At 34.7% G+C, this 14,519-nt stretch overlaps 1 protein-coding gene across 1 annotated transcript; it reads left to right on the top strand.

The window, feature by feature from the left end:
* Positions 1 to 113: 113 nt before the first annotated feature.
* LOC123312006 (neprilysin-11-like) lies at positions 114 to 6,026 on the top strand. The gene is made up of 11 exons (XM_044896174.1): positions 114 to 565; positions 2,087 to 2,242; positions 2,477 to 2,744; positions 2,915 to 3,078; positions 3,393 to 3,686; positions 4,004 to 4,221; positions 4,276 to 4,749; positions 5,065 to 5,129; positions 5,181 to 5,422; positions 5,551 to 5,707; positions 5,765 to 6,026. Exons 1-11 carry the CDS (start codon positions 344 to 346, stop codon positions 5,950 to 5,952), a joined length of 2,448 nt encoding a protein of 815 aa, XP_044752109.1. The 5' UTR covers positions 114 to 343; the 3' UTR covers positions 5,953 to 6,026.
* Positions 6,027 to 14,519: the final 8,493 nt, after the last annotated feature.

Here is a 14,519-nt window from a genome sequence, read left to right as displayed (position 1 = left end):
GTTAACTGATGTGAATAATATATTTATTCTGAATAATATCTTGAAATAAAGAAGAAGAGAATATTGTTTTGAGCCATGAAAATATGTGTCTTAACATACGATATGAAGATTGCTCTTGCGTCAGTTGATAGCTGTATACCAATAATATTATTGGATAATTCCAATATGAATTCACTGTAAAGACAGGCGGGCAACAAATGGTATTCAAGTATATGTTTTAATAGTTTTCATGAATTCAGTCCCCGAAGGAAAGAATACAAATTGAGTACAGATAACCACTTTGATTACAAATGATAAAGAATTTCCCCAGTGCGAATGGAAATTAGAGTTCGATTTTTTACGAATGAACAGTACATTGATAACAGTTAAGGGAACAATACGAAACATGTCACAAAACGTCGAGGATGTTGTTAGCCCTGAAGCCCTTGAAGATGGCATAGAAACATCTCAGCCAACACCGCTCAGAACTAAATTGCTCATACTTTGCCTAGTAACTATGCAGCTTCTTTTGATAGCAATAATTGTTTTCCTACTCTATTTCACCCAATCCTGTTCTTCACTCAATGTAAGTAAACTTTTTTAAATTTATATATTTGCGTCTAGTATAAAAAGTTTTGATTTGGTATCCTGCATATAAAGATTGTCTTTTGAATGCATCATGAAAAATAACATATTCCTGGGGCTAAAATTATACTCAACTGACTTCTGTAAAATGTTACGTAGCTGAGACGTGATACACCAATAAATAAGTTATCGGAATCCTGAAGAAGAATTCGAAAAACTCTCTATGATTCTTTTTGGAAACTACCTACTGGAAATAAATCGATGAACTTCGTTACAAATTCTTCAGCATACGACTATGATCGATAGTCCTAGTATTGCTTCCATAGAATCTTTGTGACCTTTTTGAAAATTATGAAAATCTAAATATGTTTTCATTCATTAGATCGTTGACTATTGAGATGTGCTTCATTGCTAAGGATTTTTATTGTTTATTCAAAATGAAAATCCTGTGTTCTAGTTTTCACTACATGAGACTATTTCAACTTATTCATGGAATTTGTATCACTATACGTTTTTTGTTTTATTTAAATGTACAATTGCTTCATTTGCTGAACGGTCTATTTAAGGGAGATCAAGTATAGCTAATATTAGCAACTCCGATTTCTAATGGTTAAAGTTACAATATTTCGAACATTTTGGGATTCACGTGTACTTTTGTGTGCCATTTGCAGCTCATTGCAATAACGATTTAGTAGAGTTTAGATTCAAAACCTTGCACGATAATCGATAATTATTATCATTCAGATTTCTGCAATTTCCTTGCATGTAAATAAAAAGATGATATGTAAATAATAAACTGGATTTTTTTACTCGAACTATGATGGGCTTCGTATTTCACAAACTTCTCATTTGTAAAAACTATATTTGAAACAAATTCAAATTTTTAGTTTTTTAGCTCTACAAATATTCAATGACCTCTTATGATAATATATTACCTTTAGGTTTTATCATATCAATAATAGCGACTTTCCTCGGCATATTGTCTTTTTATTATCACTATATCGACTCACCTATCATATAGTACTCAATCGGTGGTTTAAACAATTAAATTATTTCGAAAAAAAATGATACAAAGAACCTGATAACGATATTCACCACAAAAATTCAATTTTTGCGTTTTCCCCCGATGATTATTCAAACACGTGCTCTTCAAATCATACAGGTAGTTCAGTTTTCACATTGTGAACAAAATTACATCTTTTTTTTTGTTGCCAAAATAAATAGTTCGTTTTGAACACTTTTCTCTTTTCTCTTTTGATCTATTTTCCTAAAGACGCCTAATTGGTACAAAATCGAGTACCATTTGAAAACAATAGGTACATCTATATTTTGATTTCCAACAGCTCACAACTAAAAATTGTGGACTGGAACTAAAGAAATCAGATTTCGAAAATAATAATAAACAAATTTGGCCTCATTGTGTAATTTTCCCAGAATAGGGACAGAATATATATTATCTCAGATTTATATGGCTTTTGTGGAGGAAGGGTTTTCTAGATCATTCATCTTTCCATTCATTCAGGAACGTAAGGAATCTGGAGCAAGTTTACCAGGCAAAGAAAATGCATTCGGAACAACAGATTTACCGAGAAGAAACACTGAAGGAATTCCACAGATAGATCTTCGTATGGGAAAAACATCTTCAGAAACCACTGAAAGGGATGCAGAACCTGAATTTGTAAGTATCATATAAATGATATATAATTAGATAATATCTATTGGTTATCTGTTGAATGGTTCTGAATATGAAATCATTGATGTTTGAATTTGTCGTAGGTTGATGAATTTGAGAAAAAAATCATGTGATGAAGTTATTCATTTGGCTGAATTCAAATTGTGAAATTATTGATTCTGAAATCATAGGATAATATATTTTTCTGAAGTTACTTTTATTTGAAATTTCATTATTCAGGAAAAACTAACTTGCAAAAATCCTGACTGCCTCCATACTGCAGCTCATATGATGAACTCCATAGACTTCACTCAGCAACCTTGTGAGAATTTTTACGATTATGCATGTGGAAGAAATGATGATGAAAGAGAAGAACCACTAGACATTTTTGCACCTAAATATTTGATGGGTAAGGATAAACCCCAGTTCTTGAAGAAATTCCGGAGATTTTACGAATCTTGCCTAACTCATGAAGACAAATTCGATTATGGGACAAGGGTGCAAAATAGTAAGTTCAATAAAAATATTTATTCGAGTAAGCTTAGTATATACAACCTTATATATTTGGAACCAGTTATAAAATTCATATTTTCAATATTTAATGATTATAATCGACAAGTAATTCATCATAATTCCAAATGAACAACACAATGTTATTTCTGTTTTGTTTTTTCTTAGCCAAGTCGTTATTAGAAAGGGTGGGTACTATTCGTTTGAACAAAAAAGGAAATATGGAATTCAATTTAACGAAATTTATTGCTGATATGATTCTCTATGATTCTATGCCTCTTTTCGATGTGGATATTGATGTTAACCCAACAGATTCCACCTACATTTTGAAGGTATGTCATGCATCAAATATGATTTCGTTAGGCATTCGAAATAACCTTTTTTTCCGTCGATCGAACAAAAAATTACATTTTACGTTCTAATTTTCGTCGACTATTTTCGAAGGCAGATATTTTCCATCCGCAGACACTTTTCGTCCGCTACCTCTTTTCGCCCGCTGTAGTCAATATGGCACGGCAAGGTAGGAGAGTGGCGATTGAGTCATTTTCGTGCATTGAAAATTTAAAAAAAACTAAGTGCCTCCTTACAAAATGTGATAGATTTAACGAAAATTAGGTTTTTTAGGTATAATCCATTCACTTTTCAGTTGATGCTTCCCGATCAAACATCGATAAGTCTAGGGCATTGGTCCTCCTTGTCAGAAACTAAAAGAAAATGCCTGAGAGAAACTGAAAATATGTCATATGGTAAAGAACTGAACGTAACACTCCTCTACAACACTTTTCTTTTATGCCAGAAGAATTATGCAGATTATCTAGACTCCATAAGCACCTCCATGCAGGAATTAGGATTTTTCACAAATTTGACCGAAAACGAGATTTATGGTCAGATAAGAGACATAAGAATTTTTATTGAATTCGAAATCTTGTCCAAATTTGATGTAAGTACTTATAGCATTATTTTAAATAAATATGTGTTTATCACCGACACATAGGGGGTAAATTCACTTTATATTAAATAATTAATTTCAGATTTAACAATAGTCAATGAAATTTCTTGTAGAAAATTTTTCGAGAATTTTTTTTAGATTTATTAGTTTCAGAGATTAAAACCAAAGAATATATGTAGTGAAAATCTTCAATTTACCATTCCGTGTAGAAAGAAAATTTCTTCGAGGGGTGAAACTGTTCAGAAGTTTTCCCCTAGATGGCCATACCGATGCCAATAAAAATCCCATAATAATTCGAATATTTCCAGGAAATTCCTCTGCCCCCAAACCTACAAGAACTCAACATAAAACGTAATCATGTCAATTTGAAAGTGGGACAACTAGAGAAAAAGTTTCCGATGATCCAGTGGGAACTACTTTTCGAAATACTCACCAATAAGAGCATAAACAACGAGACTGTTATACAGTTGTACAATCAAGAGTATTTCGAAGACGTTTTCCGTGAACTTTCAGCCGAAAAAAATAGGTGAGGGAGAAGGGCATTTTTCAAAATGTGATAAAACGTTCTGAAATTTTTCAGTTATTTGAATAACGCCTTCTTGGCTCTGTTAGCCAATAGTTTATACGAGAATACAGTCCTGCCATCTCACCGACACACTCGGGAAGAATATTGCAAGGAACAAAGCAAAACACTCATGCCCGATATCGTGAATTACCTCTATAAAGTTATAGTTAATCCAGAAGTGGTCCAGAAAAAGAACAAAATCATGAGAGATATGTTCCATAATCTGAAGACTAGATTCTTGAATTCACTCGGTGAGCAAAAGTGGATGGACGATGCATCCAAAGCATCCATCACACAGAAATTGAACAATTTGAAATTGTTACTCTTCGAGACTGACAACTCAGATGCTGAGAAGATTCACTTGGAACTTACCTATCAACCATTAGATATATTGAAAGACGAATATCAACACAATCATTTCGACCTGATAGAGTTTAGAAGGCGACAATTCCTTTCACTTTACGGTGAAAAGTTGACACCTGAAAATATGTGAGTATGGTCAAAATCTCTTACATATTTTTCTTTAATTTTTGTTTCACAGAATGTTCAAAGTAGCTTCGCATTCATTGATAGAAGACCGATGTTTAAAATCATCGATATGATATATACAGGGTGTAAATGACTATTCTCATTTACTATTTTCCCATCTATATGCGAAAAATTTGAGGGATGATTCCTTGTCAAAGAATAGTGTTAATTCTCCATAGTTATTTTACTTTCATAATGTTGGCCAAACCCAGATTTTACTTCTATTCAATTTCATTTTAATTTGTTGTTTTCATTATATTTTATCATCATTTACAGGTACAGGCATTTCGTAGATGCAACTAAGGAAGAACCAGTTTTCTTTTATCCAAGCAATCTGATCTGTGAGTAAGTTGGCGAAGAGTCATAACAGTTTTGAACTCATTTCTCTGTAGGTGTGCCATTTGGTTTATCTAAACACATCAGAGACGATCTCCCTCAATATTTGATCGAATCTAGAGTTGGTTTTGCTCTAGCCAAAATAATAGGACATTCATTCGACAGAATCGGAATGCATTATGGCGTTAACCTCACTGAATCTTTCAAATATACTTATAAGGATTTTGCTGAGGAAACCAAGGATATGCTACTACTCACAAACCCAATAAGCTTTGGGAAAAAATTGCTGTATTTCAACGTGAGTCAATCAATCAATATTCGCCAATATTCACTTGGAATAAAAATGTGAAAAAAACAATTATTATAGGAATTCGAATATAAATTAAACCCTGGTTTAATGAAATACCTAATTGGAAATTTTTTCAGCTGAACAACGATTTGTCAGAAAGTGATCGTATCGCAGAAAATACTGCAATGAAGCTTGTGACAGAAAACCTTCCTAGTTTTCAAAATCTCGATTTACTACCTCTGATTCCACCACATTTCACAAGGGAGAAGATATTTTTTCTTCATTTAGTACAGGGTATCACAAAGTTAGGTCTGTGACGACTGAAATCGTTTGATATCACACATTTTTTAGGTTTTTGTCGGAAAATGAAGGTCACAGATTTCATGGTTGATGCTTACGAAAGTCCCGTTCTGCCACCACAGCTTAGAGTAGCCAACTTTCTAGGGAATTCGGGGGAGTTTCTGAAAACATTTGGATGCAAACCTGGTTCGGGAATGGCGAGGATTGAAGAAAGTCTCCAGTTTCCATACCTGTCGTGAAATCGAACTGTATGCTGTATGAAAATTCAAAGATTACAAGATGGTTTTATAAAATAGAGTTTTATAGATTGGAATTGTTTTTCATTGATTGGAATTGAATCTACACAAAAAACCTCTTGAATTCCTCGGCTACTTTTCAAGAGTCTGACAATTCGACATCACAGCGGTCCTTTGGAAATGCAAAAAAAAATCGTTACTTGTACCAACATACTCGATCGTTTCAGATTTTCATGCAGATGGTTAATCTCGGTGTTGCAGACGTGTTGACCCATTAATCTAACATCTATCAGGGGGGGGTTTTCCTAATCTCACAGTTTGAAGATGATAACAAGGCATTTTTTAAAATATCTCCCTTTCTGTATCTCTAATCGTTTCTATATTCATAATGAAAGTTGTGGATAATAAAATTGTACACAACTTTTGTCTGAAGCAATTTTACATACTCCTAACCTAACCCCCCTTGCAGATTTCTTTGTTTCTTACCATTTATGGATGAAGGGACAAACTTATAAGATTGTGTAGCGTCTTTTCGGTTAGTTTAACAATTAATTCCTGTTGAGTTTGCCGTGACCAGAGCGTTTGAATTGACAGAAAAAGTTAACGAATTCAGGAGAGTACAAGCGCGTTTTTTATGGCCCTTATACTTCCTAGTGTCATGTACATGTGTTTCACTTTGTGCATGTGTAATTTTTTTCTGGATACGTGGGATATTTTGATATTAGATATGTCATGAAACAAGGTTGTTTACAAATCAAACGGCAACACGGATCTCATTCATTCATTTTTTTGTTTCATAGGGTGACTTGGGACAATACCGAATATATACAAGAGGCGCAATGGCAGCAGGAAATATGCCGATTTTTCGCATTATTTCCACGAAGAAGTCATCAAAGAACGAAAAGAATCAAAGTTTCCTTGTTTTGTTTAGTTTTTTTACATTTTAGTTGCAATATATTTACTTTCGCTGTAATAGGGGTTTATCATTTAATTTCCTTACCGAATTTCAACTATATAATCACAAATTATAATTTTTCAAAACTATATACCGTCCCAAGTCACCTATTTCATTTGAGAGTTGAGAAATCAATAGATTTTTTATTTGTGTCCCAAGCCTTCCAAATTTTTTTCAAAATTTATATCCGAATTCTGAAGCATGGCATATACAGGGTGTTCCAAAACTAGTGAATCGAACGTCACACCACGATAGAGTAGATCAAATATTATCGAATGACACCAACATTAGTTGAGCGAAAATGTACCGTTTCTGGAAAAACCTAAACTAAAGTTTCCGATTTTCGAACTATTTTTTCAATCAAAAGCCAAATTTGTGATAACGGATAGCGTTTTTCTCCCATATTATCACCCCTATAGAGGGGGTTTATTCTGAGTAATAAAAATCATGAAGAAAAACAATTATTTTAATTTACATTTACTTAGGTTATCGAACTACTTAGAATAATTTCAATTAGGGGAGATAAAACAATAATCTTAGTTCAATATAATTTAAAATCGATATCCTTTCTCACAAACTGGCCCTGTGATTAAGAAAAATAGTTCGAAAATCGTCAACTTTAGATATTTTAATAAAATTCTGATTATTTTGTAAACGGTACATTTTCGTTGAATTAATGTTGGTGTCATTCCATAATATTTGGTCTACTCTATCGTGGTGTGACGTTTGACTCACTAGTTTTGGGGCACCCTGTATACTAATCAATAGTCTGAGTTATAAGCATATTCAGATAAAAATAGATCACCGTTTTGAAAATATGACAAGTTGAATTCACCCGAATCTACGAAACATATATCTAAATCTGAGTATGATGGGTTTTTTTTTACAATTCCGACAGGCTTTTTTTTATTATTCCGACAGGCTGTCAAAAAATTGATCCGATCGAAACCTCACCATTGCAAACTGTCAAAAGCGCATATTTCATCGGAAAATCTGATACGCGAAAAAACCAGAATCGCCGCCCGCCAAACCACACTCTTTACAGCAACCCCATTGTCAATTCCCGTGTTAATGAGACCCTTTTATATACCGGAACCACGACCACCGCCGTGTCAATATCGTAGCGATCAGGAGCTGCCGGTTCTACCGCAGAACGGACGTGACGTATCGTCGATCTGACCCCAAGAATTCGCCATGAGACCCCTCAGGCGCTACCTCCAATGACCCTCGTTAGATATTTGCCGGATAAAATACTCTCGCTGCATGTATCCTTGCCCAGGATGAAAAGAAAGCCAGCAACCCCCGTCCTGTTCGGAAAATGATCTTCGGTCTTTCAACTCCTGACACAGTTTCACGCGTCAATTTTCCTCTGGGAAAGAGGGACACATGTTATTTTAATGGGTGCTTGTATGCATTGAAATTTCTTACTGGAAAATGATCACTGATAAGGATGTTGATTGAAAGAGTGAGTGATTGTTTGTCTTTATATAACTCCTCAACCATTAACTTATTTCGATGGAGATTTCAATACAGAGTGGGCCATTGAAAACGAAACAGCGGCTCTGTAGTTCAGCAAAACCGAACTATTGAAAAAACACTTGTCTACATCGATTTTTGTTCCATTATGAGAATTTTAAGATCAAATCCAAAACCATATTACTTCAACACTTAGTCACAAGAAAGACTTGTAAAACGGATATATGAAGCACTGAATATTTCATACGAACGCGTTCATCATATATTTCACGTCAATTTGGGCATGACAAAAATTGGTGCAAAATAGATCCCTAAATATTTGAATGTTGACCAAAAGCGTGCAAGGGTAGAAGCATCGCGTTCGATCTGTGCTCGATTTGAAAACAATGTAGACTTCTTAAACCGAATTGTTACTATGGATGAGACTTGGGTACATTTCTACGATCCAGAAACAAAGCAACAATCGATGGAATGGCGACACTCTGGTTCTCCAAGACCTAAGAAGTTTCGTGTCCAAAAATCTGCTGGAAAAGTTCTTGCTTCAATTTGTTGGGACTGCCATGGAGTAATCATGATTGATTTTTTGGATAAGGGTAGAACAATAACCGGAGATTACTATTCGACATTACTGACCACTCTGCGGGAAAAAATTGAAGGAAAAAGACGCGGTAAGCTATCCGAAGGTATTTTGTTTCTGCAGGACAACGCCCCTGCACACAAATCTCATGTTGCCATGCAAAGAAATCGTGGTTCAGGGTTTGAATTACTAGAGCTCCCCCCTTATTCACCAGATTTGGCTCCATCTCTTTCCACAACTGAAAAAAAGTTTAGAAGGTCGTAAATTTTCTTCCAACGAAGAAGAGATAATGAAAGCTGTGGAGGTCTGGTTTGCAGAGCAAGAAGAAAGAAAAGTTTTTTTTAAAGGCCTAGAGACGCTGCAGATTTGCTATAATAAATGTATCCAATTAAGAGGAGAATATGTTCAGCATATTTATTTATTTTTTTCATTCAATCCATTCGTTCTGCATGGTGCAAAATAAGTTAGGATCTTTCTGTTTGTTCACCCAATTTTCAAAATTATCATGAAATTTCCTTCTTTTCCGGTTTGGTATGATGGCGCATACAGTATTAGCGGTAATAGGCAGGACCCTATCGGCTGCGCCATAAATCAGATGCAATTTGGAAGCATCGAAGCGAAAAGCCACAATTACACCGGAGAGATTTATTAGTAATAACTTATACCGGCGTTGGTTGCTGGTAATATACTTGTGTTGTGCAAAATGAAGAGCAATCGGGTCCGCAAGTTTGGTTAGGCAGACGCGGACGTTATTTATACGGGTTGGTGGATGGCGACTCTAATAACCATCCCTCATCTACTCGTTTTGCTCGAATGATAACAGGGACAGTGTCTTTTGAAGGTAACGAGAAATATGTAAGTATTAAGTGTTCAGTATGTGGAGCAGATTTTTGGTCCAAAATTTTGAAACAATTTCCCAAACAAAATGAAAAATACCAAACTACGTTGATATCAAGGAAAGAATCCATACAAAAATAAGACCAAAATATCTTTAACCACTTTCTAAGAGGATATATTGAGAAATTCTTAGCCGACTATAGAACCGAACAAAATTTCAATGTCGAAATATTTTATTACTCAACATATTCTCCTCTTAATTGGATACATTAGTTACACCGAAACTGCAACGTCTCTAAACCTTTCAAAAAAATGTTTTTTCTTGCTCTGCAAACCAGACCTTCACAGCTTTTATAACCTCCTCGTTGGAAGTAAATTTACGACCTTTTAAACTTTTTTTCAGTTGAGTAAAGAGATGATAGTCGGATGGAGCCAAATGTAGTGAATTAGGGGGGTGTTCTAGTAATTCAAACCCTAAATCACGAATTTTTTGTATGACAACATGAGATTTGTGTGCAGGGACGTTGTCCTGCAAAAACAAAACACATTTGGAAAGCTTTCAGCGTCTTTTCTCTTTAGTTTTTGCCCGTAGAGTGGTCAATTATGTCGAATAGTATTCTCCGGATATTGTTCTACACTTATCCAAAAAATCAGTCATGATTACTCCATGGAAATACCAAAAAACTGAAGCAAGAACTTTTCCAGCATATTTTTGGACACGAAACTTCTTAGGTCTTGTAGAACCAGAGTGTCGCCATTCCATCGATTGTTGCTTTGTTTCTGGATCGTAGAAATGTACCCAAGTCTCATCCATAGTAACAATTCGGTTTAAGAAGTCTACATCGTTTTCAAATCGAGCACAGATCGAACGCGATGCTTCTACCCTTGCACGCTTTTGGTCAACATTCAAACATTTGGGGATCCATTTTGCAGCAATTTTTCTCATGTCCAAATTGACGTGAACTTTATGATGAACGCGTTCGTATGAAATATTGAGTGCTTCAGATATCCGTTTTAGCCCAATTCGACAATTCATTATGTCATGAACTGCATCGATATTTTCGGGGATAGACAGAGAAACTGGCCTTTCCGATTTTGTCATCATCTTCAATGGAAAATTTACCTCTTTTGAAGCTTGCAGTGTGCAGTCCAATTTTTTACGGTCTCATACGAAGGACATTGATCACCAAGGGTTCAAAGCATATCTTCTTAAATCTGCTTCCTCTTAACCCTTTTAAATACAGGTAGGTACTTGATGATGGCTCGATACTCCAATTCTTCGATTTTCACAATTTCGGTGGACATCTTCTTTCTTTTAATTTATTGCGTAGCTCTGGTTTACTTTTTTGACCTCAAACTTCACACTGACACTTCTAATGAGTTATTGTTCGTTGCTATGATAACGCAATATTTTTTTCATGCGTGGAACTTGTCTAGGCTAACTAGATATCAATACATCCTAGTATACTGGAGGAATAGTACTATTCTTTCTGTAGAGTTATTTAACTCATCGTTATTTTTTCATCAAATCGTTATGTTTAACGAGAAAATTCTCCCTAAAATGATCTAAAAACAACTTCCAACCACAGAAAATTAACAACACATTCCAATAGTCATGTTTGAACGCAACACAACAAACGTTGTGTTGTTAAAGGACCTATTCCACATTCTCAGCTCAAAATGCCGAATGTCTAGTTTTGGACGCTTCATTTAACAAATTAGAAAAAAAACATCATTAAATACTTCTACTCAAAGAAAAATTTCATTTTCTGTGAAAACCATAAAGTCTTCTCCAAAAATAAATATAGAGTGATATTTTCCATGAATTTCACCTCGTCTTTGATCATCATTGGAATAATCGACGATTTCAAATTCGTTTACGATGAAACTGAATGTGAGGGTGCGTTCGTCGGTTAAACAGGGCCGCAAAACGAGGCGAGCATCGACTTTTCGCATTTTGCTGACTTTCGCAAATCTGCCCGTGTGCCGTTAACCCTGCTCCGGCAACCGTTTCAATGCCAGACACCGCAATCGAACTATTCTAGGGAGGCTGTTCGATCTACGTGTTAGACAGATGAACAAAAAATAACTTATCATAAATGAATTACTGAGCAGAATGTAGATCGTCGAATAGATATAACGCTAAATTGATAATAATTCAAAATTAAACAGATAAACATATAACGGTAAATAAATATAAATTACACAATAATATCATCAATTGAAGGAATGTTCTCTCGACAATCTACCCGCGACCTATTAATTAAAAATCCTGCATTTCTAGAATGTGAGCGAACAAAAAATCTCACTCTGAACTGCCTTTTTCAACATTTTTCGTTCCATCAGAAATACAATACTCAATAAATCTTCAAGCAAACAACAAATGATATTTTATCGACAAAGCCTTCTTAATAGAGGACTTCAAAATTGATTATGAAACTCAAATGATGTCGACAAAATATCATAAAGGAAACTTCAATAATTTAAAGATTAAAATAGGCTACTAAAATAATTCTCTTTAATTCTCCTCAATTTCAAAAGTTTCAAAATTAACTATGAAGCTGGCGGTGAGTGATTTCGTGATTTGGCATTGATGAAAATGAACACCCAGTAATAATTAATATACTTACGGCCAGTTCCATGTTTCTTTAAGCTTAAACTTGCTTTAGAGTCATTTTCAGTGGAACTAAGGCAAGCTTTGAAATTGAAGGGAACTTAAGTTAGACTATGAAACCAGCCATTAAAATTCTCGATGGAACAATAAAAATTTAGGAAAATATATTGTTAAAACTCATTTTTGGACAATATTTTCTCAATTATAAATTGTTCATGTTTCTATTCGCTTTCTAGCATTGATCTATTCAAAAATGTTCTATAATTCGAAAATGGTCAACACTTACCCGTAAACAAATTATAAGCGTTCTCCAATCCTATATGTCCGATAATATAGGGTGATTCATTTGAAAAACTGGAAAAGATAATTCAATATTTGAATATATGTGTGATATGTTTTCCTTGGTATTTCGAATTTTCATTATGAGCACTGAAAATTATGGAATAATATTTATGTTATTTATATTTTCGATAAAGGGCATTCTATCGACAATTAAAACTGATTATAGGTTCGCTGATTCTTATTTACAATTAATTGTCCACATATATTGGAAAATCATCAAAGAAAATTTTTCACTCACAATGTATTGCTGGTTCTGCTACATATGTGGAAAAGGAAGAAAAACCCCCTAGGACGGAAAAGTAACCATTCGCCTAGGTACACCAATTCATCATCAGTATAACTGAATACAGAACAGATTAGGAACTGGAAAAAAAATCGTTTATGTAATAAATTCAAAAAGTGAATGTGAAATTAAATTAATATTGTTTAAATTCTAGTATACTTCACGAGGAAAGCTTTTATCAAGCTTGGTACAGGGTCGTTGGACAAGGGATAAACGTAATAAATACAATGCTAATCTTACAAATTAAATCTGGACAATGTCCACAGTTCAACGAAGGGGTGGACGTACGTTGTTGATTATTTCAAATGGACGTCGGACCTAGGGTATAATTTTCATACCACGAACATCTATGGCGTATTGAGTATTATGTTCTTGACACCAGTCAACTATTTTTGGTTATTTCTAAACGTTAATCTACTGTTATTGAAAAAAAACTTTGGAAAAACAAACATAAAATATAAACTTTGAAACATTTGAACTGAATAACAATAATTCAATAATTCTTCCGAGCATATTTCAATCAGAAATGATCCTCAAAACTTGTTTTCTTTGAGGAATCCAAAGATCGGTAGTGATAGTTTCAAAGTTCAATCCAATAATTCTTCGGTCAACGTATTTTCTCCAGTGTAGACTGAGTTGGTCTGGATCAGGTTGTTTGATCATGTATGGCCATTCTGAGGCGAGCTGCTGTATTGGGTAAACCATGTCAACACATTAAGATTCTATAGATTTTTGCATTAATACGCTAAGAGGTCGTACAATGTCAATTAATGCATATTAATGAGGCTGTCTGTAAACAGAAACCACCCCGACTTATGGGGTGCAAAATGTTTGAACTAGACGATAGCGACTGCCCTTCGAGCCCTGTAGGCTGGGAAGCAGGATCTCGAATAGATATATCCAGATGGCCGAGGAAAGTTCGTGCCGGTCAAGAGTGTCGACGCGGCATATTTTATAAATCCATAAATTGAACCCTTGGTTCCTCTTATTCTCGCCCTAATGTCCGGATTATTTTACACGTCCGGTCTTTCTTTCGGATCCAGATTTTCCATACCTAGAGGATGGCAAAAGTTCCTCGTTTCCATGTAGTAGGGAGATTAAGGGAATACATATATACTTTTCAACATGTAAACTGCTCCACAAGAGTTAGGGATATCGTATTCAATCGTTATTAAAAGTATGTAATCTTCTGGAAAATCGCTGTAAAATCATTTAAAACTCAATAACAACTTGAATCGATACAATAAAAATCAGTATAAGACATTTCGTCAATCTGGTCGCCTTTTTTCCGAAGTTTGGTTCTTTGCATATGCTTCATGAATGTTTTTATTTCGAAATGAAGTCAGTTTATCAAAGGCTTCGATTTGAAACGAGTTTTCTGAAAATGCCAAGACGTAAATTAACAAACGCTGAGGCTAATAAGGCTATCGGAATGCTACAGGGTAGCCTAACTCAGGCTGTTGTAGCTGAAAGGCTCCAAGTCAGC

Source organism: Coccinella septempunctata, chromosome 4 (genome assembly GCF_907165205.1).
Source record: "Coccinella septempunctata chromosome 4, icCocSept1.1, whole genome shotgun sequence".
In the NCBI taxonomy this organism is placed as follows: domain Eukaryota; kingdom Metazoa; phylum Arthropoda; class Insecta; order Coleoptera; family Coccinellidae; genus Coccinella; species Coccinella septempunctata.
The sequence above is the reverse complement of the archived record's forward strand: the minus strand, read 5'-3'. Positions and strand labels throughout refer to the sequence as shown.